General features: G+C 41.6%; 1 protein-coding gene across 1 annotated transcript; it reads left to right on the forward strand.

Annotated features, from left to right (window-relative positions):
- The first annotated feature begins 717 nt into the window (after positions 1-717).
- On the forward strand, positions 718-13,678 carry LOC116505065 (25-hydroxyvitamin D-1 alpha hydroxylase, mitochondrial). Its single transcript, XM_032212380.1, has 9 exons — positions 718-921; positions 4,755-4,945; positions 7,122-7,318; positions 8,363-8,563; positions 9,178-9,341; positions 10,184-10,350; positions 11,761-11,842; positions 12,750-12,947; positions 13,565-13,678. The coding sequence occupies exons 1-9, from the start codon at positions 718-720 to the stop codon at positions 13,676-13,678; spliced, it is 1,518 nt and encodes a 505-aa protein (XP_032068271.1).
- The last annotated feature ends 12,538 nt before the right edge of the window (positions 13,679-26,216 follow it).

A 26,216-nucleotide genomic window follows, 5' to 3' on the forward strand; every position in this document is an offset into this window, starting at 1 on the left:
AGGATTGATGCAATTTTTTTCCCTCTACGAAGCACTTAAGAATTTAAATTTTCATAAGATTTAAAGATTTTGGAGAAAAGAGGGGAAGAGAAGAGAGAAAGGGAGAAGGGAAAAGGGGGAAGGGAGAAAGGAAATGAGAAAGGAAGAAGGGAGAAAGGGAGAAGGGATAGTGAGAAAGGAGAAAGAGAGAAGGGAGAAGGAAGAAAAGGAGAAAGGAAAAAGGAGGGAGAAGGGAGAAAGAGAGAATAGAGAAAGGGATAAGGGAAAAAGGAAATGAGAAAGGAAGAAGGGAAAAAGGGAGAAGGGAAAAGGGGAGAGGGAGAAAGAGAGAATAGAGAAAGGGAGAAAGGGGAAGGCAAAAAAGGACAAGGTAGAAAGGGAGAATGGAGAAGATAGAAAGGGAGAATAGAGAAAGGGAGAAGGCAAAAAAGGCGAAGGGAGGAAGTGAAGGAGGAGAAAGGGAAGAGGGAGAAGAGAGGAGAGGAGAGGATATTATGCCCGAAGTCTCAAAGAAATACTTGGCTGGCTCCAGACGTGCACGAGACGGTGAAAGCCCTTCAATTGCCCGCCTCTGATTGGACGGGTGACGCATCGCGGGGGCGGGGCCCTGACTGACAGCCACTCAGCCTTGCTCTGAGATAAATACAGGTGGTCCAAGATGCCGCGGCGACACAGCTTCCCGGCGCTCTCGGCGGCTTCAGACTTCCCCGCGCAAAGATGTCTCAGACGCTCAAGCTGGCCACGAAGGCATCCTTGCTCGCCAAGCTCTTTCCGGAGCTGTGGGGGGAATCTCTCCTCGGGGCGCGATCGAAAGTTATTAAAAGCCACAAGACTCTGGAGGAGATGCCGGGACCCAGCGCTCTCAGCTTCTTCTCCGACCTTTTCTGCAAAAGAGGGCTCTCGCGACTGCATGAACTCCAGGTAAGAGCCGCCTTGAGATGACTGACTGACTGACAGACAGGCAGGCAGGCAGGCAGACATCATCCCTACACCCTCATCACTAACTTTATAATCGCTTTCTCTCTCTCCCGCCCTCCCTCTCCACCTTTAAGGCTTGAAACTAGTGAGCCTTTTCCTTAATGCTTCTCCCCATCAAAAAAATAAAATAAAAAATTAATTAATTAATCCCAAAATCCTTTTTCTTGCGAGGGCTTATGTAAAACCAATAAACCACATAGTCTAAAAAAAACCCTGATCCTACGGACACTTCCCCATTTTAATATCGATCCAAGATACTTGAGAAGGAAAAAAATTAGCAATCAAAATATTGAAATAAGAAAAAAAGGGATTGGCAATCAAAAGATTTGTGCCATTCTAGGCTTTCCTTTGCAAGGTGTGGTGTGTCTATGTGCGTAAAGAAATGTTTTGTGTGTGTGTGTGTGTGTGTGTGTGTGTGTGTGTGTGTGTGTGTTTTAAAGAAAGGTTAACAGATGGGAGATAACCAAGGCTGACTCTCCTGTAAACTGTCTGTAAATGAAGCAAGGTAGTTGCACCATCCAAACCTCATCTAAGAGCTCTTTTTTAAAATTACAGTTCCTTCCTTTTTTTAGAAGGGGACGATGGGCAGCAGGCATAGAGCACCTTTGGGGAACAGAAGTAATATACAATAATATACAATACGATAAATTCTGTTTTCTTCTCCCCAGTTGTTTATCCAGGGGTGTCTCCAAGGGCCAACTATTTGGAGGCAGCCAAGTATTTCTTTACTGTGTCAAAAAACTAAAGGATGCTTGGAAGAAGGGCGGGGGCTCCAGAAAAGAAAAAATGGCAACAGCCATTGGATGAGCAAACTTCTTTTGAATGTATGGCTCTTGACCCATGATTTCTCAAATTGCCCTTTGAATCTTTCATTCTTGGGTTGCTGTTTTTTTGTTTTTTTTACTTCATGGATGGTGCCTTGATTATTTCTTTTTTTAAGCTTCTGCCCAGAATTCCAATTATCCAAATGACTTATTGTATGAATTGTGGTGAAGAGATTGACCCTTGGCATCCTTAAAGCAGTGTGGAAATGAACCCTCCAAGTTAAGGACATGGCATAAAATCCCTCCTCATAACCAATATTGAGCAATTCTGCAAACTTTGCTTAAAAATCTCTGTTGCTCCCCAGGAATCAATGGGAGAGGAGTTCCTCATTTAATGACAATTCAGTAGAGCTAGGGCAAGAAGGACATTAAAACATCCCTGAGCCCAACTATCCCTGGTTTGTGATGGCATATTTATAAAACGGCAGCAGGTATCCTACAAGGTGCAAACGTTGTATTGTCAAGATCCTCATTTGCATTTATGGAAACCTTGCAGTGCGCACTTCTTGTCTCCAACCAAGAGGCTATTTCAGGAATGTCAGTACAGCCTATTCTTTCCTAGCTTGCTTGTCTACTGTGCTCTGTTATATAGGCAGCAGCTTTCATTGAAAAGCCTAAGGCAATGAGATGAGCAACACCATTTTGACCTTGTGGCCATCTATGGCATTAAACTGTAGTTGCGTGTGCATGAGACACGTTGCACAATTTTTAAATCACTGATAGTTCTTTGAGGTGTGTATGGATGAGAGCACCCTAGCCCATTCTTGTTTTAACATAACATGTTCAATGAGTATGTTCAATAATTGTCTCAATAAGACGGTGTTTTATTATAATTATGGAGATTATCTTTTCTGCATGATCTAAAAAAGAGAATGTTTTATTTTACTTCCAAAATCTCTTTGCCATTCATCATTTCTTGTGTTTCCTATAGCTTTAGCACAATGGACATGAATATATATATATATATATATATATATATATATGTATATGTATATGTATATGTATATGTATATGTATATGTATATGTATATGTATATGTATATGTATAGGTATAGGTATAGGTATAGGTATAGGTATAGGTATAGGTATAGGTATAGGTATAGGTATAGGTATAGGTATAGGTATAGGTATATTTATATTTATATTTATATTTATATTTATATTTATATTTTTAATTGAAGTGTCCTTGGTACTGAGGGGATTTGGTTGTTTTCTTGCTGACTTTTTTATTGCCTTTATTTACATTTGCAATGATCCTATTATATAAAATATTTTCCTATTGTAATCCAATTCTTCCTTCCAAAGATATCTGACCGAGTTATATTAATGAAACAGAGTAGTGCAAGCTATTACCTTACATTGTCAAAATAGTTTTGTAGGTTTAGCAGTACATCATTAGATAGGAAGAGAAAATTATTCAAAATACTTAACTTGTGAAATGCCCTTGCTGGCATATCACTGTCCTGATTATCTCTGGAAAGAATCTGAAGGGTGAAGAGCAGACAATTTTGGAATACCATATCAGTGTTAAATTTGTTGAATGCTATACTGGTAGTCAAATGTCAATTATTTTCATAAAGGTAAAAAAAAACAACCCATAAACGTTTTAGGGTGGGTGAGGCTGTTTGATTTATGCACCACTGCTGTCTTTGGATAGTATGGGCAGCATTGAGATTAAATAGATAATCCTCTCTTTGCATGTGTATCCTCTAAGAATGATTGTATATATCAGGGGTGTCAAACTCACAGCCCGCAGGCCGAATGCGTTACGTGCTGGCCATCCCTATCTCCATTTTAGGGGGGAAAGTGATGATACATCACATGATGATGTGACGACGCGAGTTTGACACCCCTGGTATATATGCATTGTTGTGATCCTTTTTTGCTATTTAATTATTGTTGATATACTATTGTATTTTCCAAAGAACGGAAAGCAAACGAACCATTTGCGGATGCTTAACTTAAGAACTCAGTTTGGCTTTACTTAAGAGTTTTTTCACTTTTCTACTTTATCAAAGAGACACAGAACCATAAGGAGTAAGCAACTTAACAGAAAATGAGAGTAAATAATGAAAGCTATTCAAGAGTCTGAAGAACACTCTAGTCCAGTGTTTCTCAACCTTGGCAACTTGAAGATGTCCGGACTTCAACTCCCAGAATTCCCCAGCCAGCATTCGCTGGCTGGGGAATTCTGGGAGTTGAAGTCCGGACATCTTCAAGTTGCCAAGGTTGAGAAACACTGCTCTAGTCTAACCAAATGAATGAAAAGCACAATCCTACACATATTTAGAGAGCCAACAATCCTTTTGTCCCACTTTTAAGAGTCTACATCGCAGGAAATCAATCCAAAGAGGGCTAAGCCTATTTTTCAGTCCTATTGATTGCAGTAGAAAAAGCCAAGTACTTAGTTTTGTCGTGTAATCTTCAGGACTAAAATTGCCCTTTCTTGTTCAATAAGCCACTGTCCTTGCACTGGCAATTTCTAAGTGCTTCTTTAGCTATTCAATCCGAGTTAATCCCTTTCACATATATGAAGGAGCTTGCATTATAGAGTTCCTAGATCCTAAGATGTATCAACGTATTTGGGTATTCATTTTGGGCATCAGATGCTTATCCTTTTTGACATGTAGGTTACCAGTAAGGGAGAAAAATTCTGCAATCATTTTTCCTCTCAGCAAGAAAATGTAACTATTGAGAAACTTGACACGTGGAACATATCTTCCATGGGTTCAGTATATTTCTACCTGGAGTGGACTGGATTTGAGATTAACAGCTTCTCTAGATATTTTTCTTATTTAGCAATCCTTCCAGTAATTATACAGAATTTGGGGTTAATCGAAGAAAAGAGATTGGGAGGTGGGGAGGATGTAATTGTGTTTCCTGACTGGATCTTCTTCCCTGAGTGTATCATTATGGGATGTCTCAAAAGCTTCTCTCCTGCTCTGCTCCTAGATGGAAGGCAAGGCTAAATATGGGCCAGTTTGGAAGGCGAGTTTTGGGCCCATCCTCACAGTCCATGTGGCTGACCCCAGTCTGATTGAACAGGTGCTAAGACAGGAAGGCAAGCATCCCATTCGCTCCGACCTCTCCTCCTGGAAGGATTATCGAGTGTGCCGAGGCCACGCATATGGCCTGCTCACAGCGTAAGTATTCTCTGCCTTTTGTTCTCCAGGTAGGCTGGCAGGAGTTCATATTGCAGTAGAGTTCCCCTGAAAGCTGTCCTTGCAGAGGTTATTCCATTCTCATCATTTCCCACCCGGCAAATCATTCCATGCATTGATTAGCTATGGAGTAGCTCCCTCTAGTGATTTCCCGGAGACTTTCAAGAAGGTTTTATGCATGTGAAGATGTGGCTCTGATGGCCATTTAGGCAGCAATTTTAAAAGCCTGTTGACATTCATCCCTTCATTTTATATAAGGAGTTTCTGCTCTTGAGATAGATAATTATCAGAACTAGAAAATAAAGAATCAAAGCCCAATATAATACCATTAAAACTTTGATCCATGCAACTTATAAATCCTGGCCTGAAAGGGGGAAGAAGCAAAAAGTTGGGGAAATTCTTGACTCTCTAAATTTAGCAAGTTGAGAGGACTGCAGGAATTTAGAAGGCACAAGATAGGACAGGAGAAGCCTCACCATTAGGTCAAGTGAATCAGTTACTTCAGGCAGCCAAAACAGGTGAGGTGGGTGCGGGACCCAGAGAGCTAAAGGACAGAGTTGTGTGTAGTTGCCCTGAACCATGTTAACTATCTGCTGCCCTCCATTCCAGTGATGTGCGCTGTCTTTCAATCAGTGCCCAAGTAAGATCTGACTGCCAGTTTGCTTGGGTTTTGGGTGAGAATGGAGAGGGCTGCCATCTTGCCTCTCTCATGAGGTAAAAATATTATCTTTAAAAAAATCCTGTTCCCAAACAATGTGGAGATAAGACAGTATCATCTGTTCCCATGACACAAAAACACATCTTAAGACACCGGAGACTGTAGACAATTGTGTAATTTACCACTACTACCTACACATCCTCACAAAACATAAGTGTAGGTGGTAGTGGTGATTTACACAATTGACTACAGCCTCCGGTGTCTTAAGATATGTTTTCATGTCATGGGATAAGATGTTTCCTGCCCTCTAGATTTCTCATGCAAAATCAGCAGAATTAGGCAGTAATGGAAACTTTAGAGCAAAGACCTCAGATGTCCTACATGAAGGATTTCACAGTTGGGTTATGTAATGGGAGGGACCCGCCTTATTTATCAATTTTTATGTGTTACTGGGGTTTATATGCCACTCTAACCCATGGACCTCCTAAGCTACAGCACACAACATCTCTCTCTTCATTGGCCAGACTGGCTGAAGCTGTTGGCCACCAACTTTTAGTCATAGCTTGCCTCCTTCAAATGTTAAGCTGATAACCTTCTTTTTACTTCTGGCATCTCACCTTTGTGGCTGGGGAAAGGAAGCTAAAATCCTTAGTCACAGGCCAAGCTTTCTGCCCTATTCTGAGGGCATGAATGGAGACAGTTTTAAACGATAATTACTGGCCCTTCCCTGCCTCAGGGTGTCTTAGCACATCCTCTCGGTGAAGCATCTGCTTCATTTTGTGTTTCTTCCTTTGGAGGACTGCTCACTAGAGCTGGGGAAGACAAGAGAGAAGATGTCCCCCATGTTTTCTGGAAATGCCTTACGTGAGAACAGCAGGATCTTGCTGAGGCTTCTGCAAGCCTACAGGCTGGGAAGTGAGAAATCACTTTGAGGGCTTCACTAAGCCATAGATGACTCAGGCTCCCTCAGTAGGGGTTCTCCCATCTGCTTGGCTGGTGGCTTCCACAGCCTGGACAAATGCAGGATGTGAGTAACAAGAAAAGAAAATGTAACCAAGAGATCAGCACTCAATCCTTTTGGAGGGGCTCCAGGTGGTTTGTTTCCAGGTTATTAGTGGACTACCTATCCCAGTGTGGCATAATGGTTAAGGCATCAGGGCTAGAAACCAGGAAACTGTTCTAATCTTTCCCGGGGCATAAAGCCAGCTGGGTAACCTTGGCCCAGTCACTTTCCCTCAGCCCTAGGAATAATGCAATGGTAAACCACTATTAAAAAACCTTGCCAGGAAATCTGCAGGGGCTTGTCCAATCAGAATCAGACATAATTGAGTGTGGAGGGAAAAAGAAAGTCTCTTTTAAGAGGTTGGAGGTGTAGGTCCACCAGCTGATACTCTTTGGAAAAGGGAGGATGTTCTTATTTATTTCTAGTTTTGTCTCTGTAGAGCTTTGGGCTTCCCTTCTGTCCAGCCGACTAACAGAGGCTTTTTTTCTACCATGCAGGGAAGGTGAGGAGTGGCAGCAAATTCGCAGCATCTTAGGAAAACACATGCTGAAGCCCAAGGAGGTGGAATCTTACACCGGCATCCTGAACGAGGTGGTCAGTGATCTGATCGGCCGTCTGCAGCACCAGAGAAATCGCCACGAGCGACACGTGGTCAAGAATGTGGCTGATGAATTCTACAAGTTTGGATTAGAAGGTATCTTACCGCTACACCCATTTTATAAAATTGCCCTACAACATTCCATCTGTATCCAAGTAGGGAAATCTAGGATAACGGTAAAATGTAGTGTAATGGGTATAATGGAGCCAGGCTGAGTTCATCTGAGATAAACTACAATTAGTCCTCAACTTAGAACCCTTTGTTTAGAGACAGTTTGAAGTTGTAATAGCACTGGGGGGAAAAAAACAGCTTACGACTGGTCCTCCCACTTAACAACTGTTGCAGCATCCCACAGTCATGTGAGCTACACTTCGATGCTGAACTGGCACAAAGGTTGCACTGTCCCAGGTCACATGATTGCCAGAGTCATTTTGATATGAGATGGACAGCAAAAAAGAAAAAAAATGCAAACCTTCTCACCCAGCTTCTCACAAGCAAAGTCAAGGGGGGGGAAAGCCAGATTTGCTTAATGACTGCATGATTCAATAAGTGAATCTGTGGCAAAAAAGGCATAAAATCAGGCATGACTCAACCACCCTGCTTAGCAACAGAAATTCTGGTCCCAACTGTGGTCGTAAGTCGAGGACTACCTATACACTATTTTTATAGCCTTGATGATACAAGCACATGTGAATATCTAATTTATACTTTTCTCCCCATAAGTTCTTTCTTGACTCCTTCAGTACAATTATACCATCCCTTAAGATGTCCTCAATAATTTCCAGGTTTCTTGTAAACCAGGGTTTTAGGCATTTAAAAAATGGCAACTTATGTTGAATTCTGCAAAGTGAAAAGCTCTAACTTCAATATTTAAATTTAATTCTTCAATTACAATTTTAAAACCCTGATAATTGCAGAGAAGGACTTGAAAGTATGTTGCCAGTGCTTGTTAAAAAACGAAACAAATCTCAGATACTAAGGCAGATACTAAGCTCTGCTGGCTGGGGGATTCTGGGAGTTGAAGTCCACAGGACTTAAAGTCGCCAAGGTTGAGAAACACTGTACTAAGGAATGAGGTTTGATGGATAAAATTTCTGCTGTCATAATAGAAGTGACCATTTATTTAATTCCCTTCCCTAGGTATTTCTTCGGTCCTCTTTGAATCCCGCATTGGCTGCCTGGAACCCAAAGTTCCAGAAGAAACAGAGAAGTTCATTAGCTCCATCAACACCATGTTCGTCATGACTCTGCTCACGATGGCCATGCCCAAATTTTTGCACCAAATCTTTCCTAAGCCATGGCAGAAGTTCTGTGAATCTTGGGATTATATGTTTGAGTTTGGTGAGTGTTTGTGCCACTAAACTTTCCTACTTTAAGTAATTTTAAACTAATCTTTGATTGGTAGCTGCCCAGAATTGGCAGAAAGATGGGTGACTGTATAAATGTTATAAAGAGAAAGAGCTGATAGATGATAAATACGTAGATAAATATATGATAGATAGAGAGATAGATTAGAGATAGAGGGGTATAGATTTCTGCTTTGATGTGATTATATATATTGCCCTTGTTATTATTTATTATAAAGAATGTTTTGTAAGGACCGGAAATGTGCTATTTCTCATTTCATTTGCTGTTACAATTTTTTTTCTCCTTTCTTCTAAGAGAGAGATTAGTCAGAAATTTCCCCAAATGCTAAGTCTAGATAGCAATACTTTGAGGATTTGCTTGAAGGATATTGTGTAAATACCTAAAACAGATAGATACCTATTGCTGTCATGTTATGGAGAGTCAGGGCCTATTTAAAAGGGGATATGCTCCTGTTTGCCTAAGGTCATATTAAAACATATTCAAGCTTGGTTTGAAATAAGAAACATTCAGACATGATATTGTTAAATATTTATTGGATGGCTCCAACAGGGAGACAAAGAATAATCTTTTGGCCATTTCTTTTCCAGCCAAAGGACACATTGATAAGCGGATGGCTGAAGTTTCAGAAAGAATTACACAGGGGGAGAAAGTCGAAGGAAAATACCTCACTTATTATTTGGCACAAGAAAAACTGTCCATGAAATCCATCTATGGAAATGTGACTGAGCTTATGCTGGCTGGTGTGGACACGGTAAGCATTTGAGGATGCTGTAAAATTGAATATTTTCTGTACTCACAAGTGTTATTTCTTTCTACCTTTGGAAGCCACGTCCAATCCAATTTCAGCTGAAATTAGTTCATATGAGGGCGGGGGGGGGGGGGGGAAATGGATAGATGTTGGGGACAAGAGGTTAGATGGATGATGTCATCTTCTTAACGTGGAGTCAATTATTCTGTGGACCGCGATAACCTTTTCTTGAATAAATAGTCAAAAGGAGCATATTCCTTCCCTTCTGTAGATGTTCTTTAGAGGAGGACAAGGATGCAGGTGTAATGGGATTTTGCTTGAACCTGAAATTTATTTCCTTACTTGAAGCAAGGACATCTTTCCCCAATCAGAAACCCACCTTGGGTTAGATTATGTTTCCCGTCATTTCCATTTAGGGATGGACTTTCAGGGTTCCAAATAGCTTCCAAAAGTAGGATGCAGGCCTGACGTGGACGTAGTCCAGCATATATACAAGGGATTTGAAGAAGCCCTGCTTTAAAATATATAAAGTTGATGACGCTTAGCTTTTAAAAAAAATGCTGTAAATAATTGTCTGCACTGTGGACTCTTCAGCTCTGTTTAGAATGCGGTTCGCAATATTATCTGATCCACTCCAGATCTGGTATAATCTGATGAAAGGACATGGATTCCATTCATGATTCTTAGCTTTTGTTCTTTGGCTGAACGAAAGAAGAATGCCCTAGACAGCTAGCAGAAAAACAGTACCTACAACTTGGCAACAACGCTTCCAGCCTCGTAGGGGCTGATTATTCCCTGCACTGCTTAAACTAGTTCTGAATCCATCTCTCTCTCTGTCCCTGCAGATCTCAAGCACTTTGTCCTGGAGTTTGTATGAGTTGTCCCGTCACCCTCAGATACAAGCGGCCGTCCATGAGGAAATTACCACTGTGATGCAGGACAATCTCATTCCAAGCGCTGCTGATGTAGCTCAGATGCCTCTGTTGAAAGCAGTGGTGAAGGAGGTCCTGAGGTGAGTCTTATTTCAGGAGCAGATAGGAAGCTGATACGCGGAAGGTAGAAACATAGAAACGTCTTATGTTGATCTTGCAAGGGGAAGCTTAAAAGATGGTCAAGTTTCTTCTTGTCTGAAAGCCTGCCAGGGGGATTTTCAGGGCAGAAACTGAATGGTAGCAGTTCAAGGTCACCTGTCTTAAGTTCAGCCTTCTATTCTTGTCTGTCTTTGGCATTCAGAGATGCTAAGTTTTATCATCCATGACTTATTTGTCCATGTAAAAATCCATTTGAGTATAGGTAGTCCTTGACTTACACTGTTTATGAGCCAGGGTGGTGCAGTGGTTAGAGTGCAGTACTGCAGGCTACTTCTGCTGACTGCTGGCTCACTGCAGTTTGGCAGGTCGAATCTCACCAGGCTCAAGGTTGACTCAGCCTCCCATCCTTCTGAAGTGGGTGAAATGAGGACCCAGTTTTTTGGGGACAATGTGCTAACTCTGTGAACTGCTTAGAGAGGGCTGTAAAGCACCATGAAGTGGTATATAAGTCTAAGTTCTAAGTTTGCTTGGTGACCATTCAAACGTACGATTGACCAATCACAAGCTACTTATGACTCTATTTTGAAGTTACAGTGTAATAGCCATGACACACATATCCCCCCATGGTCATGATGTCACATTTTGGACCCTTTGCAAAAGGTTCACCTTTATGGCTATTTGCAGAGTCCTGTGTTCACATGACCACAATTTTTGATGGTTTTGGGGATTTACTTCCAGTTTGGGTCAAAAAAATGCCCATTGGGTAAAGTGGGTCATCTTAATGACCATAGTGATCCCTTAACAACCACCACAAAAATGTCATAAAATTGGGTCCAATCACATAGTGACACGCTTAATGACTGAAATGACGTACAACTGTAATTCCTGGTTCAATAACAGTCTTAAGAACAGGACTACCTGTACTAACGTGGATTTTAAAATCTACTAAAGTTCTTTGCTTTACTTTTGCATGACTCAGTAGCAATAGCACTTAGACTTATATACCGCTTCACAATGCTTTACAGCCTTCTCTAAGCAGTTTACAGAGTCAGCATATTGCCCCCAACAATCTGGGGTCCTCATTTTACCAACTTCGGAAGTCTGAGTCAATCTTGAACTGGTCAGAATCGAACTGCTGGCAGTCGGCAGAATTAGGCTGCAATATTGCATTCTAGCCACTGTGCCACCAGGGCTCTTAGTAGGTGCTTAGCTTTCCTGCTTAGATTTTTGCTGTGGAGCATCCATTTGGAGGCAAATTTAGCTACCTAGTTAGATAACTTTATTTCTATCAATGTGCTTTGCGCTGGGTATCTATAGATCTGGACAGCTGGGCGAGCAGTGAAATCTGTGATTCCTTTAAAATAACTCTTGCTTTTATTTGCTCTTTACAGATTGTACCCAGTGATTCCTGGTAATGCACGTGTCATCTCAGACAGGGACATCCAAGTGGGAGACTATATCATCCCTAAGAAGGTGAGTAAGGGCAGAGATGATGCAAATGGAAATGGAAAGAAAGCACAGTGACCATTAGTCTGCAGTATATTGCCATAAGCCATTCATGTGTCATTTGGATACAACAATTAGAAGCAATAGATGAGTTAAGATACGGACCTACCCAAGACAAGGCTGATAATCTAGACACAATGTGATCTCAATCACACATGTTCATCTAAGATTGCAGTTACCAGTTTCCCATGATGTGCTACTGGCACTCTCCTTACCTATCTAATGTGCAACTGATTTTTAACATCAACAGAGTTATAAGTTGTGAAGTCCTTTCCAAGAGGAGAAAATTAAGAACATATAACAGGGGTGTCCAACAGGTGAGGGGCAGGTGAGCATGGTCAGCTTGAGGACATTCGTAATGGAGGTGCCTGTGGTGGCCCAACAGCTCTGCCAGCAAAAATGAAGCCCCTCCATTTTAACTGGCAGAGGCACCACAGGCCAGTCCTTCGCTGTTTCCAGGGTGGCTCCATGGGCCAGATCTAAGCCCTGGATGGGTTTGACACCCCTGACATATAATAAATGGGAAGGAAGATTTAAAATCAATACAACTATTCACCAAAGGACACCAGGGAGGTTCAAAACAAGCCTGTTACTCTTTGTCCCCAAGTCTCTGGAAATGTATAAATATACATACAGGAATTCTTATTAGATGGGAACTCAAGGAAAGGATTCCTGAATGGAAATACTGTCTTAAGGGCAAAATGAAGACAGGGGACCAATGAAGGTTTGGATCAAGAAATGGGAACTAAGATAACTCTTCAAGGAGGACAGGGAAGTGAACGTAGAGCAATGAAACAGGTAGACATTCTGAACATGGTTTTCTGAATTGCTTTTCTCATGTTGGTTCTTTTTTTTCTCTTCCTCTTTTCTTTAGACCCTGATAACCCTTTGCCATTATGCTACCTCGCGGGATGAGAAGTACTTCTCCGACCCCAACTCATTCCAGCCTGAGCGATGGCTGCACAAGAATGCTTCACACCACCCCTATGCCTCCATTCCCTTTGGCTTTGGCAAACGCAGTTGCATTGGCCGACGTATTGCGGAGCTTGAAGTATATCTGGCGCTAGCTAGGGTACGGTCTACTGATGATGATGATGATAGCTTCCAAATAAACTCTTGCTCTACAACTGACATGCTTGAAAACTTGGAATTTTGTTTGTTTGTGGGGGAAGGCACAGTGGCAAAACATTGTCATCTTCCTCCCTCCCTTCCCCCTTTCTTTCTTTCTTTCTTTCTTTCTTTCTTTCTTTCTTTCTTTCTTTCTTTCTTTCTTTCTTTCTTCCTTTTTTCTTCCTTTCTTCTATCTTTCTTTCTTTCTTTCTTTCTTTCTTTCTTTCTTCTTTCCTTATTAGATTTATATTCCACCCATCTCACTATTGAAGCAACCCTGAGCGGCTATCTTCCATTTTTAAATCTCCCATGTTCCCCCTCAATTATTCCACTTTTTAATCCTTTTTTCTGCAAGAATATCACTAAGAGAAAAAGATGGAATAGTTGCATAAGTATTTTGGATCAGTCAGGTTATTACTGCCCTGTCTGAATGCACTGCCCGCCCCACATGCAACTGTTAAACTTTGTACTATAATTTGAGAGGACAACATTAAGATTGAGAACTGTCTTACTGAGTTAAAATTAGCCTGGTCTCAAAGAATGCTAAGAGGTTTCTTTCTCTCCCTTTAAAAAAAATAGATCTTGAAGCATTTTGAAGTGAAACCTGAAGAGGAAGGAGAAATCGTAAGCCCCATGACACGGACCTTGCTTGTGCCAGAGAAGGACATCAATTTACAGTTTCTGAGTCGTTAAAACTGGACAAAACAAAGAAAAACCATTGACTTAGGCTTCCTGTTAATGGGCAACCAGCACTTAAGAGCCTTGCTGTATAGAATCCACCAGCTGCGAGTGGAGCTCCCTGTCTTAATTCTTGATGTGAGTTTGAAAGGAGAAAAAGAGGGAGAAGACCCATGTTGCTGAGCAAGGTTATCTCCAGAGAAATCCCCTTTGCAGTTCTGGGACATGGACACTTCAAAATGATTCCTCCACCAAGAATGTTTCCCAGTCTCCATCTAGGCTATGAAAATGACCACAGAAACAATCCAAAGCCCATTTCAAATCTCAGCCACAACAATAACACAAATTGCTAAAAGACAATAATGGTTTCCTTAACTCAGGGTTTTCAATGAAAAGACGTTTCTGGGATTTGTAGCTATAATCAGAATTCCTCCAAAACTCCCTTGTACCACCCTGTAATCCCTTAATTCAGGGTAGAGTTGGGGCGACTGGATGGAGCTGAGCATTTACTGGCTGGATGCCTTTCCTGATGCCATGTGGAATTTGTAGCTTTTTCTTTGCGTCCTAGGAAAGAAACATCTGCTGCTACCTAAGATTGAACTCTCAACCTTCTGAGTGGGAGGCAAGCGTCTTCACCATTAGGCCATCACGCCGTAATCAGAACTTCTCTATTGCTGTGAAAACACAGTGGATGTATCGTATTTAGAACTTTGGGAATGGAACAATTATGTATCTAGGTGCCTTATTATTATTGTTATTATTCCCATGCTAATTTTTAATATTTAATGCATTTCTCAACATATTTATATTTTTTTAGCTTTTAATTTATAAATAGAGAAATATTGGTATCAGAAGCTGTCGGAAAGAAATAACTTTTATCTTTTAAAATGAAGTAACATTTTCTGTATTTTGAAATGGTTGTACTGAAGCCGTTTCTGTAGTCATAATGGATTGAGTCCATTTGGTGCTATATTTATTTTTATCTTTGAATTAAATAATGAGCTATGTTTTTTTTAAATACGATACTGACTCTGCCTGTGCTTTAAGGTCAAAATAAATCTAAATTGGGTTGAGGGACAAACCAGTGATTATCTGCTCCTGTGCTACACATTTAAAGTTGCAACTAACAGAATTGTTCTGACCCAGGCTTCCTTAAAAAGCATGAAGCGGAGTCTTGGTCCTGGCAAAACTTCTTTTATTTACACGACTGTGAATTCCTTTCATTCACAGTCAGCAAGGCTTGGCAAACAGTCTTTCAGAGGAATATTTATCAACACAAACCTTATCTTGCTCGGAGAGCTGCCAGATAACTAGTTTCCAGGACAAGGCAACACTTGGCACAGAGTCTCTTATAGAAACACACAGAACTTTCCACTCCTGAAATGACTGAAGGAACAAATTGTTTCCTACAAAAGCCCACTCCCCATTCACTCATCTTTTGTTTCCTCTGGGAGGGGCCAATCACCTCCAAGGTGTGGCTTTACTCCCAAGTCGACCTGCTTTCGTAGTTGTTCTTGTCTTCTGGCAGCTCTGCGCATGCGCACACTGGGAACAGGCACCAGCTGTTCCTCTGCCTCATTGCTGTCTAGCTCCCTCTCTGCCTCCACCACAGAGCCCTTATCTGAGTTTTCCTCAGCCCCAGGACTGGCCCATGTTCCTTCCCAACCTCCTCACTGTCCGACTCTGCTGCCAGCTGCCCTGGCTGCTGGCAAGCCACAATAGGAATTGCGTTATTCTGACACTTCAAAGATTATAAAACATGATGTACACTCGGGATCATCAAAAGAAAGCACTTGCCACTACTCAAGTTGTAACTCCCACTATTCTGGAGAGAAGCTAAGCTACATAACCTTAGCTACATACAATAAATCAGATAAAGGCTTGAAATGATGTATCCCATTTATAACATTTAAATTAGGGTGCTCAACCTTGACAACTTTAAAACTTGTGGACTTCAATTTCCAGAATTCCCCACTCAGCTATGCAATAACTCCACCTGAAGGGTCGATGGAGAATATCCAAGGGAGGAGTAGACAACCTGAGTTACTGTGTTTGGATGGAAGTCCTTAGAAAGCCAGGTGGTTCTGGCATCTTTGGGACAGGGGAGAAAATGATCTACTTCAATCCTTTGAAAATTGTAGGATTTTGGATTTCTCTCGCTCTTTCTCCTGCTGGCAATTCCTTTCAATCTTTCGACTGAACCAGGTGTGGTATTCAGCAGGTTCTGACCACTTCTGGAGAACTGGTAATGGAAATTTTGAGTAGTTCGGAGAACCAGTAAATACCACCTCTGACTGGCCCCGCCCCATCTATTCTCTGCCTCCCTAGTTCCAGCTGATCAGGAGGGAATGGGGATTTTGCAGTAACCTTCCCCTGGAGTGGGGAGGAAATGGGGTTTTTGCAGTATCTTTCCCCCGCCATGCCCACCAAGCCACACCCACCAAGCCATGCCACGCCTACCAAGCCATGCCCACAGAACCAGTAGTAAGAATTTTTGAATCCCACCGCTGGACTGAACCTCAATGACAACAGCCAAATGTGTCTCTACAATAAACTGTAATCAACTGTCACAAGCTATCTATGCAGAGAGAGGCGGGGGGGGGGGGGGAGGAGACAGACAGACACCTGCCTTCTGTTCCAATTCTCCTTTCTTGAACGGTGGGCTTCTCATTGGGAACCACAAATACCAAAGCTGTGTCTCTGTTTGAAGCTGCTCTAATGCTAAAGGGCCCAAGGAGATGGGAAGAAGCTGGCAGCATTTTTACAGGGAGTTCTATACCCTTTCACACCATTGTAGTTTTGACACAAAGTAGATGCAAAGACTGTTTCTTTGCTCACAGTTTTTCAGACCATAGTTTTTGAACCCCAGAAATATAATTTGAGCAGTGACTCACCGCTTCTGAACATTGGGAGTATATAAGGTTATGAAACATAAGCTGCTGCTTTTGGAAGCTAATGCGCAGCAACACACACTTGTGCATATCTTCTCATCTTCAACTACCCAGCACAGAGGTAGATTCTTCCCAGATCTTTCTTTTCATAGGATTTCGGTTGCGAAGCCTTTCAAAAACTATAAAGAAGAATTGCAAACTTCACCTCAGAAGGATTCCTTCAGCTGGGCCCCATCCCAGCAGCCTATTAGGAAGGAAACATCCTGCCGTTCCTGACAAGAAAGCAGCGAAGGGATTGTAGGACTTTCCAACTGAAAGAGAAACCACAATAGCAACTCTGCATATTGATCCTTGGCAATGAAATCAGAGGTAAAATAGGTCACACAAGTGTTGGCACATAAATCAAGGCAGGAGAAAAGCCCAATTAAAATGACTTACGATTATAAAAAACGGCGGTCAATGTGACGTTTATAATTTCATAATATGTAAATAGAATTGGATTTGGCATATGTTTTTTAAATAATTTGCCTGCTTTCCTGTATAGGTTTGATAAAGAGAACAAATTAGAGTTGTATGTATGGTGCAAGTCTGTGTATAAGGACTAACTGCAATAGATTGATTGATTTCTTAAAATAAGGCTTCTAGGTCTGTGTAAACCAAGCAATGCAGAATGAAAGTGATATAGACTGTGTTTCCCCCAAAATAAGACCTATCCTAAATATAAGACCTACCTTTATTTTTACATGTGTGCCCAATATAAGCCTTACCACCCAAATAAGCCCTAGTTAAGACCATGTCCACTCTGTTGCCCTTGGTTGCATGAGGTGGGATGAGGCGGAAAGGTAAAAATCAAGCTAGGATGGGGATAGGGGGGGTGAAGCTAACCCCACATTCCCAGCACCCACTTACTTTAGGACAGTTGCAGCCAGGCCTCCCACACCCTGATACCTGACTTGCCTTGCCGGCCCACTTCTTCTATGGCCACTTGCTGCCACTTGCGGCATTAGCCCTGACCTCCATTTCACTGTCAGAAGGCTTCAGGAAAGGTGTCTGCAGCCAAGAAACGAGCTCCGGATGGACATGCACGGTGCCCCCCTCCAGCCTCTGTTTCACCATCAGAGGCCTTTCCCGTGCTTGTTTCTTGGCTGCAGAGGTCTTTCCTGAAATGGAGGTGGGGAGGCGCCACACACGAGGGGCGGCAAGCAAGTGCAGAAGAAGTGGGCTGGCAACGGCCACACTGGCTCCTGCTGGGCAGAGCTGTCAGTGCCTCCGCCGCGAGGTGAGACAGTGGAAGATATCCCCCTCAAAATAAAACTTAATGCCTCTTTTGGAGACTAAAAAAAATAAGACTGGGTCTTATTTTCGGGGAAACACAGTAGACAACCCTTCATTTAAGAATTGGGCAATTCTAAGGACTTGTATATTCAGTTGGCATTTTGAGACCATGTTTTGGACACTCTCACAAAGTGACTAACTTGTAGAAGCCGGATCCATTAGATAGCAAGCACCAATTTCTCTCTTCAGAACCCACAGTCTACCCTTTTCTATTCTTCTGTCTGTGTGTGTGGGGGGAGAAATACTGAGATAGAACCATTACCATATAAGAATATCTATGTGGTTTTAAGAATGGATCTATGGGATCAATTTGGTGTCATGGAGCCAGTTTGGTGTAGTGGTTCAGGTGTTGGGCTAGAAACCAGGGGATGGCAAGTAAAAGTCCCACCTTAGGCATGGAACCTGGCTGGGTAGCTTTGGGCCAGACCATCTCTACCAGCCCAACCACTGGGGAAAAGAGGGAGCAAGACTATTAGGTACATTTGCCACAGTGGTGGGTTCCTACTGGTTCAGACCAATTCAGCCAAACTGGTAGTGGTTTGCTGGCTTGGGTCTCTGGGACCGCCAGCGCCCCAAGCCTGCCACACCCTTGAACCAGTTCTCCGAGCGGTGCCATAAGCGCCGCTATCTTGTTTTTTTGCTTCTGTGCATGCACAGAACAATTTTATTGTACTGCGCATATGCACACAGTGCTCATCAAGAGCTCACGCATGTGTGAAGCGCCCACGAGCAAACCTGCAGTAGTGACTGCCGGAATCCACCTCTGGTTTGCCACCATAAGTTGACTGGAATATATAAAAGACAGGATAAAAAAATTTACCAATGAAAATACCGTATTTTTTGGAGTATAAGACACACCTTTTTCCCTCAAAAAAGAGGCTGAAAATCTGGGTGAATCTTATACACTAAATACAGCATTTTTTATCTTCTGAAACCCTGGCCCTTTCACCAAAATGATTGTGCATAGCATTTAGGAGGCTTTTAGAGTGCTCCTGGGGGCTGGGGGGGGGGCAGAAATGTGTGAAAAACAGGCCATTTTTTGCTCAATTCTGCCCCCCTAACTCCCAGGAGCACTCCATAAGTCTCCTAAAGGCTATGCATGTCTTTTTTAAACAAAAAACGGGCCTGTTTTCATGAAAAACAGACCATTTTTGGCTCATTTTGGGGGGGGGGGCAAACTTTTTTTTAATTTGCCTCTTCAAAATCTTGGTGCGTCTTATACTCCCAAAAATAATTAGGGTCCAAGAACATGATAATTTTGATTCACCCACCCTTTCTAGATTTCTGGAAAGTAAAAACAAGGAACAGGAGAAGTGCTTTCAGGCTTGTACATTTCTTTTGCTAAACAGTAATTTTACCATAAAAGTAGTGTGTGTTTTAATGGAATTGTTTCCTGTGTGAACTACTAAGATGGGCTGTGTCATGGCCCAGACTCAGGACTCAAATTCCAAGTCTAATTCTGACACTGAAGAAATTGTTCCAGCTCTGCCTGTGGAATATCAGCCTCAGGAAGGACAAAGCCAGATATTAGCTAAAGCTGATTAAGCATAGACACCACTTGAACAGCTGAAAAATCAGACGAGGATGATTTAAGGCCTTCCAGTTCCCACACCAGACAAGCAAAGAAGACAGCAGAACAGCAAACTTCTATTAGGCTCCTCGCCAGGCAAAGGAGTAAACTTCAAATTATTGACAGATGGTTGCAGCCTTACTTAAGAAGCGGCTCTGAATCAAGCTGTCTTCGCTAGAAACATGTGATTGTCCAATTTCTGGATTGTGTGTATGAGACATGCATGGATTCTACTCTTAAACCTCTGACTTTGGACTGGCTGACAAACCTTGACCTGGCTCTAAAACTTGGACAGACAAATGAGTCTTTTGTGTGCTCCTATTTCAAAACAAACTTTGCAGGAAGAGAAGGCGGGGCTTAGCAGTGAGAAGACAGAGTTTCAGGCTATTCCTGAAATTCCTCTATTCCGAAGGATTTTTGGACGGGTTCTTTGGACCCTAGCTGTCCCGGAGACGACAGTGAAGGTGAGGAGAGACCCAGGACCTCAGAGACATTCGCAAAGTCTCTGGGGGTGGGGGGTATTAACTCCTCATGCCAATTCCTTTCTGGATTAGCTGCGTGCTAACTGAAACTGCAGGTTGCCCCTAAGAATGGCAGAAGTGATGTCATCTGGTAAGCTGATTTTATTATTCAAGAGAGACTGTCCGCACTAAAAGCTTAAGCTAATTGAAACCAAAAAATAGAAGAATCTAGCGGCGAATTGGTCTTTTTTTAATGGATTTATGGCTGGTGGCTACTTTATTTCTTAAACGCTTCAAGGAACGCTTCGGCAGCCCTCCTCACTGACTCTTTTTAAGTGGATCGTAAAGTCAACTTTCTACTAATTAGCCCTTCACGATCTGACATTTTTATTACCTGGCTGTGTTTACGATCAGATAAGATTGCACAGTTTCCAGCGTGTCTTTACTTGCAATTTTTAACTGCGACACATCATGGCGTCTGAAAATACTTCTAAGGTCTCATTCAAGATTCTTTTTTCCGCATGTCGAGAGCTTTTTGACTCTTTTCAGAGATTGGAAAGAAAATTGGATCATCTGATTTTAAAATATGAAAGAAAAACTGAGATCGCTGAATGTTTGAATGTTCCTGAAATACAAATGGAAAATGTGAGAAATGGCGTCTGGTCTATCTCAGAGGAAGAAAGGAGGGGGGGGAGCTATAAAGAAGATTCATTTAAAGAGACAGGGTGTAGGGGAAATGGAAACTCCACCCTGGAGAATTAAAGTCAATTTGAAAAGTTTTACAAGCCCGGGACAACATTATTATTTCATCACTGACATTCAGAGTCAAAAGGTGCGAAGATATTTTCGTCTGGACTTGCTTATAAAAACATTTGGTAAACTTATTCAACGAATGGCAATTGGATTGAGAAAATTTTGCTGTTGGAGAGACACAGGCTGACAGATGGAAGAATATAACTTAAAATTAGCTAAATCTGATTACTTCAATTTGTAATAGATATAGCTGAATAATAATTGATATTGATGGTAATGTATATAATGTGGAATTGGCTGATAGATTGAAGAATACAATTGAAATCTAGCTAACCTAATTGCTCTCTTTGTAACAGATATAGCTGAATAATAATTGATATTGATAGTAATGTATATAATGTGGAGTCGACATGATAAATAACAATTGGATATGAGAAAATACTTTTGGATTATACATAAAGAGTATTAATTATAATAATTATCACTATTATAAAAGCTAAATAAAATACATACAATCAAATGTTAATCAATACTGGGAAAATGTTATGATATATGATATAACTAAATATTATGGATGCTCAGCTAAAATAGGATATGAGGATTTGATGTAAATAGAGGACTTTATAAGTAAGTAAATGAAATGTCAGCATGTGTTATGGATTAATTCTTTGGCATAGTTAAGGATGAAGGATGTTTAAATAACTATAGGTAATTAAAACTGGAGGTATAATGATGCTAATATGGTAAACATTTGAGTTAGGATATTTGAATTAATATGAGTTAATGGAAGAGAAGCACCAAAGCATGTTGTAACCGGTTGATATACTTCTTCTTTTTTATAATAGATACCTGTGTTTTGTTCTTTTTTCCTGCCTTGTCCTTTGTCGTTTTTGTCTTTTTTTTTGGTTCTATTTTTTTTTTTACCTTTTCTTTTTGATTTTTTCTTTTCCCACTGGTGTGGGCAGGTATTGTTCAAGATTATTACTTGTATTAATATTTTTAAATAATAATTACAGTCAAATGAAAATGGATATATAATAATGCTTAAGTTAATATGAGTTATGTTTGTTGACCGTGGAGGATCTGTAATCGATTGATACATTTTCTACAGATGTAAAGAAAGATGCTGTACTTGTTTCAATTAAAATTAAAAAAACATTTATTATATATATATATAAAAAACAAACTTTGCAGGCTTTGTTTTCATTCTTTTGCTCCATTGTTAACTCTTCAACCTTGAAGTAAAACTGATAATCGCCCGAGACACTGTGAGTGTATGTGTTATGTATTGTATATATTTGTCAGTTGAAGTTCTCAGTCTGGTCCTCTATTGGAGTGGGGAAAATACTCTCCCCTGATTGGTTGTGGGCTGATCAGCTTCCATATAAAAGGAGCTGTGTCAGCCAGGGAGAAACAGTTGCCTCACAGGCAGTATTGAATAAATAGCTGTTGGAAGTCCCTCTGACGGTCTGACCTCACCTCCATTCTTCACCCAGAACATAACAGTATATGTGTGGCTGAAACCTGGAGAAGGACAGGCTGACATCAATCCCTTTACTAGGGAGGGTTTCTTCTGACTTTCTTTCTCCATCCCCATTTCTTCTGTAACTGAGATACCTTTCGTCTGACCATTGCCCTGGCTGTGACTCTTCCTCGGGGGTCTACAATAGCTCACCATGGCCAACTCGCTGCAACCAACTTGCTCTGCAACAACTCATTGTGGGAGAAGGGTTACACTAATATTATAGCTCTAGCAATAGCCCTTAGACTTATATACTGCTTCACAGTGCTTTACAGCCCTCTCTAAGCAATTTACAAAGTCAGCCTATTGCAGTGGTGGGTTTCAAAAATTGTTTGAACCTACTCTGTGGGTGTGGCCTCCTTTGTGGGAGTGGCTTGCTGCTCATGTGACCGGATGGGAGTGGCTTGCTGCCCATGTGACCAGATATGAAGATGCCGACGACACTTGTCAGAACCACCTTAAATTACCTCACACACAGCACTGGCATGCATAAGAATATGATGTAAACTTGTTTTTTAAAAGGCATCTTTGGTTTGCGTTAAAACAACTTCAACACACGCAATGTTCTGATTGCACCATAAACGCAGTAGTCATCCTTACCTTTCACAGAGGCACTGAGTTTTATAAATATGAGCATGATAGTATAGAATAATCATATCCAAGGACCAGTGGTGGGTTTCAAAAAATTTTGGAACCTCTTCTGTAGGTGTGGCCTGCTTTCCGGGTCCACTGGTGGAACCCCTTCTAACCGGTTCGGTAGATTTGACGAACCGGTTCTACCGAATAGGTGCGAACTGGTAGGAACCCACCTCTGGCCTATTGTCCCCAACAATCTGGGCCCTCATTCTACCCACCTCGGAAGGATGGAAGACTGAGTCAACCTGGAGCCTGGTGAGATTCGAACTGCCAAATTGCTGGCAGCCGGTGATCAGCAGAAGTAGCCTGCAGTAGTGCACTCTAACCCCTTCTCTTGAAGAATATTGAAGAAATAGTGGTATAGAATCATTAAAGAAAAGTTGCCAAAGGAGGGAGGGACATAATGAAATGTGACTGTCAAATATTAAAATAATTTCAAAAGTATTTTAAATAACAGAATTGTTGAATTGTCCTGCACCGAGTTGGCTGTGGCGAGTTGTCCCATTCCACTCCTGGGGAATACTTTCTCAGCCCAATGCAGAAGAGTGCTTCTGGTGGGACCTCTGTGTGCGAGTTCCTTTCTTGGGGGACAGCCTGGGGGATCTTCCACCCCATTGGGACTCCAGAAGTTGGAAAAGCCCAGTTCTTCTAGAAGGCATTTGCTTATCGACCTGTATTGGTGCCAGGATTAGTTTTGATGATTTGAAGTAACGTTTGTATTTACCATGATTTTGTATTATTTATTATGTTTGTCTTATTTAGTACTAGTATCTGCAAGCTGCCTATGGTCCATTAAAGATTGAGGCGAGAGCAATCTCATGAATAAAATAATACATAAATCATCAGAAAAAAAGCAAAGGCAGTTATGTCAGCAATTCAAACCCAGATTTTATTGGGTTGGGGGATGGGGGATGGAAGCTGAAACATAAAAATAGGTCTCCAGGCTTTCCTTAAAAGGTGCCAATGGGGAAGTGAAACAAACCAATTGAGGGAGGGAATTCCAAAGTGCTGAAAATGAAGATAACATAACCATGAAAGAAAGAGGGGAGGAGGGGGGAAGATGGAGGTAAAGACAGAGGCCTTCTAAAAGCCAGAATCAAGAAGCAACAAATAAGGACCAAATAATAAAACATGAGAAACACAGTGAAGCTCAAAAAGAACTTGACCCTATGATGTTCTGATGAAAGAAATGTCCTTCTGGGTTCAGAAGGAGACGTGGAGGCTGCTTGGAAAGATGGTTTATTGGTGGACAGGATCACATGGCTTGAGTCCTGAACAGAAAAGGTGATCACATGCTTCAATGTTGGTGGAGAAAAGAGAAGGAAGGACTGAGAAGCCGAGTCCCTGGTTTTATCCCTCTCTAGCCTTTGATCTTGAGCTTGTATTCTGATTGGTTGTCAGACTCCCATGGGCCCATGGAGGGGCAACTCTCTAGGCTGTGTTTTGAATCCAGGTTTGGTTGAGTTCTCAGATGCCATGTGGTGAGTTGGGTAAAGTGCCAATATTATCATGCCTTAATCCCATCTCCCTGGAGCTGAAGTGGAGAACTCTTTATTATGTAAAGGGACTAGCTTGGCCTTCTTAATGGCCCATTGACAAAAGCGGGGTGCGGGTGGGCAGGAAGCTACAGGCAGCTATTGTGTCTTTTAAAACATGTTCCTTTCTTTTCACATCCAGAGAAATATTCTGCCTTTTCAATATTTCCTAGGATATTTCATTTTTCTGGGAGAGGGCTGGATGATAACTTCCTACAGTTCAATAGAACATTCTTTAGGAAAGTGAAATAGATACTAAAGTCCATCCAGAACCTAGAATACTTGACTGAGAAAATGCTGATTTAGTGAACAGGCCACTCACAATCACAGTAAATAGAAGTCCTATTAAAGATAAACATTCATATTGTCCATCACCCTGATTTTGAATTTCTCTGTTGCTCTTGATTATCTCTGTCATTTTATATAGATGCTTTTTTTAAAAAAAAGGTACATGCTTAAATATACCAAGCACAGCACATTATTTTTACCTACAAAAGCCATCCTGTATTTGTTAAAAACCTATACCGTGTACGGGCTCTGGGAAGTTGGGGGGGAAGGGAGGTGGGGTGTTAGGGGGGAGGGGGGAGGGGGGATATATAGTATGTGTTAGATTTTAAAGTAACGCAACTGCACTTGTATACTGTTGCTCTTTAATTTCACTGTAAAAATAGGACAAGCTGAATATATTAATAGATAGTAGAAATACACCGAAGGGAGGAGTAGAGGGATAGAAGAAAGAGGGGTAGAGAGAGTGGGAGAGAGGATGGGAGGGAGGGTGAGAAGGAAGGGAGGGAGTGGACTGGGAGAGAGGAGTGGTAGAGGGGGAGGGGAAGTAGGGTAGAGGGGAATGTTGGAGGGAAGAAGGAAAGTTGGAGGGGGGCGAAAGAAAGGGTGTATGGAGGGTCGAAGAGGTACATTGGGTTTCTATTTTTGGGGGTATTGTTGACAAGAGGAATGGCTGTGTTTATTGTTTAATGTTATATGTGACTGTACGAAATGAAAATGGAAAATAAAAACACATTTACAAAAAAAAAAAAAAAAAAGCCATCCTGTGAAGTTAATTGGGTTGAGAATAGAGGTGGTTCTCAGCCAGTTCTGACAGATTCTGGAGAACTGGTAGCAGAAATTTTGAGTAGTTCGGAGAACTGGAAAAAGGGCTGGCCCCGTCCCCGCTGCCTCCCAGCTCATCTTCTTTTGCTGCCCTGGACAGGAGAACGGAGCTGGGGGAAGCAGGTCAGTGGGGTGGGGAGGAAATGGGGATTTTCCCGTAATCTTCCTCTGCCATGCCCACAAAATCACCCCACAGAACCAGTAGCAAAAAAAATTGAAACCCACCACTGGTTGAGAAGAATCACATAACAAGTTCAATCACATGGTTGTAATCTTGACTCTTTTTTTATTCCAGGAGGCTTCTGCTACATTGCTTCTTGGACATTTGCTGACTGGATCCCAATTGTTTGTGAGGATCACTGTTTACGATGGAATCCCCTTGATGATGGCAAAACTAGGAGAGAGCCATTATCTGTGACTAGCTTGTAAAGGTTAAGGAGCACTAGACAAACCAGCATGCCTGTATTTGCCCACATTACATCAAATGTCACATTTTTCAGCTGAGGCAGTTTGCACACGCAGCCATCTGTCACCAAATTATGAGTAATCGAACAGCAACTTAATTAGTGATGCAGGTGAGGCAGCCTATCAGTGCCAAAGAAGAAATTTCTTCCCAAACTTCCTGAGCTAAATCCTAGAGACACAAGACCAGACACAGACCATCAGCTAATTTAAACCTGGCTTGAAATGTACTTTTCTAAATTTCTTCATATGGAAATACAGAACCTTCTTGGAAAGAA

Source organism: Thamnophis elegans, chromosome 2 (genome assembly GCF_009769535.1).
Source record: "Thamnophis elegans isolate rThaEle1 chromosome 2, rThaEle1.pri, whole genome shotgun sequence".
Lineage (NCBI taxonomy): Eukaryota > Metazoa > Chordata > Lepidosauria > Squamata > Colubridae > Thamnophis > Thamnophis elegans.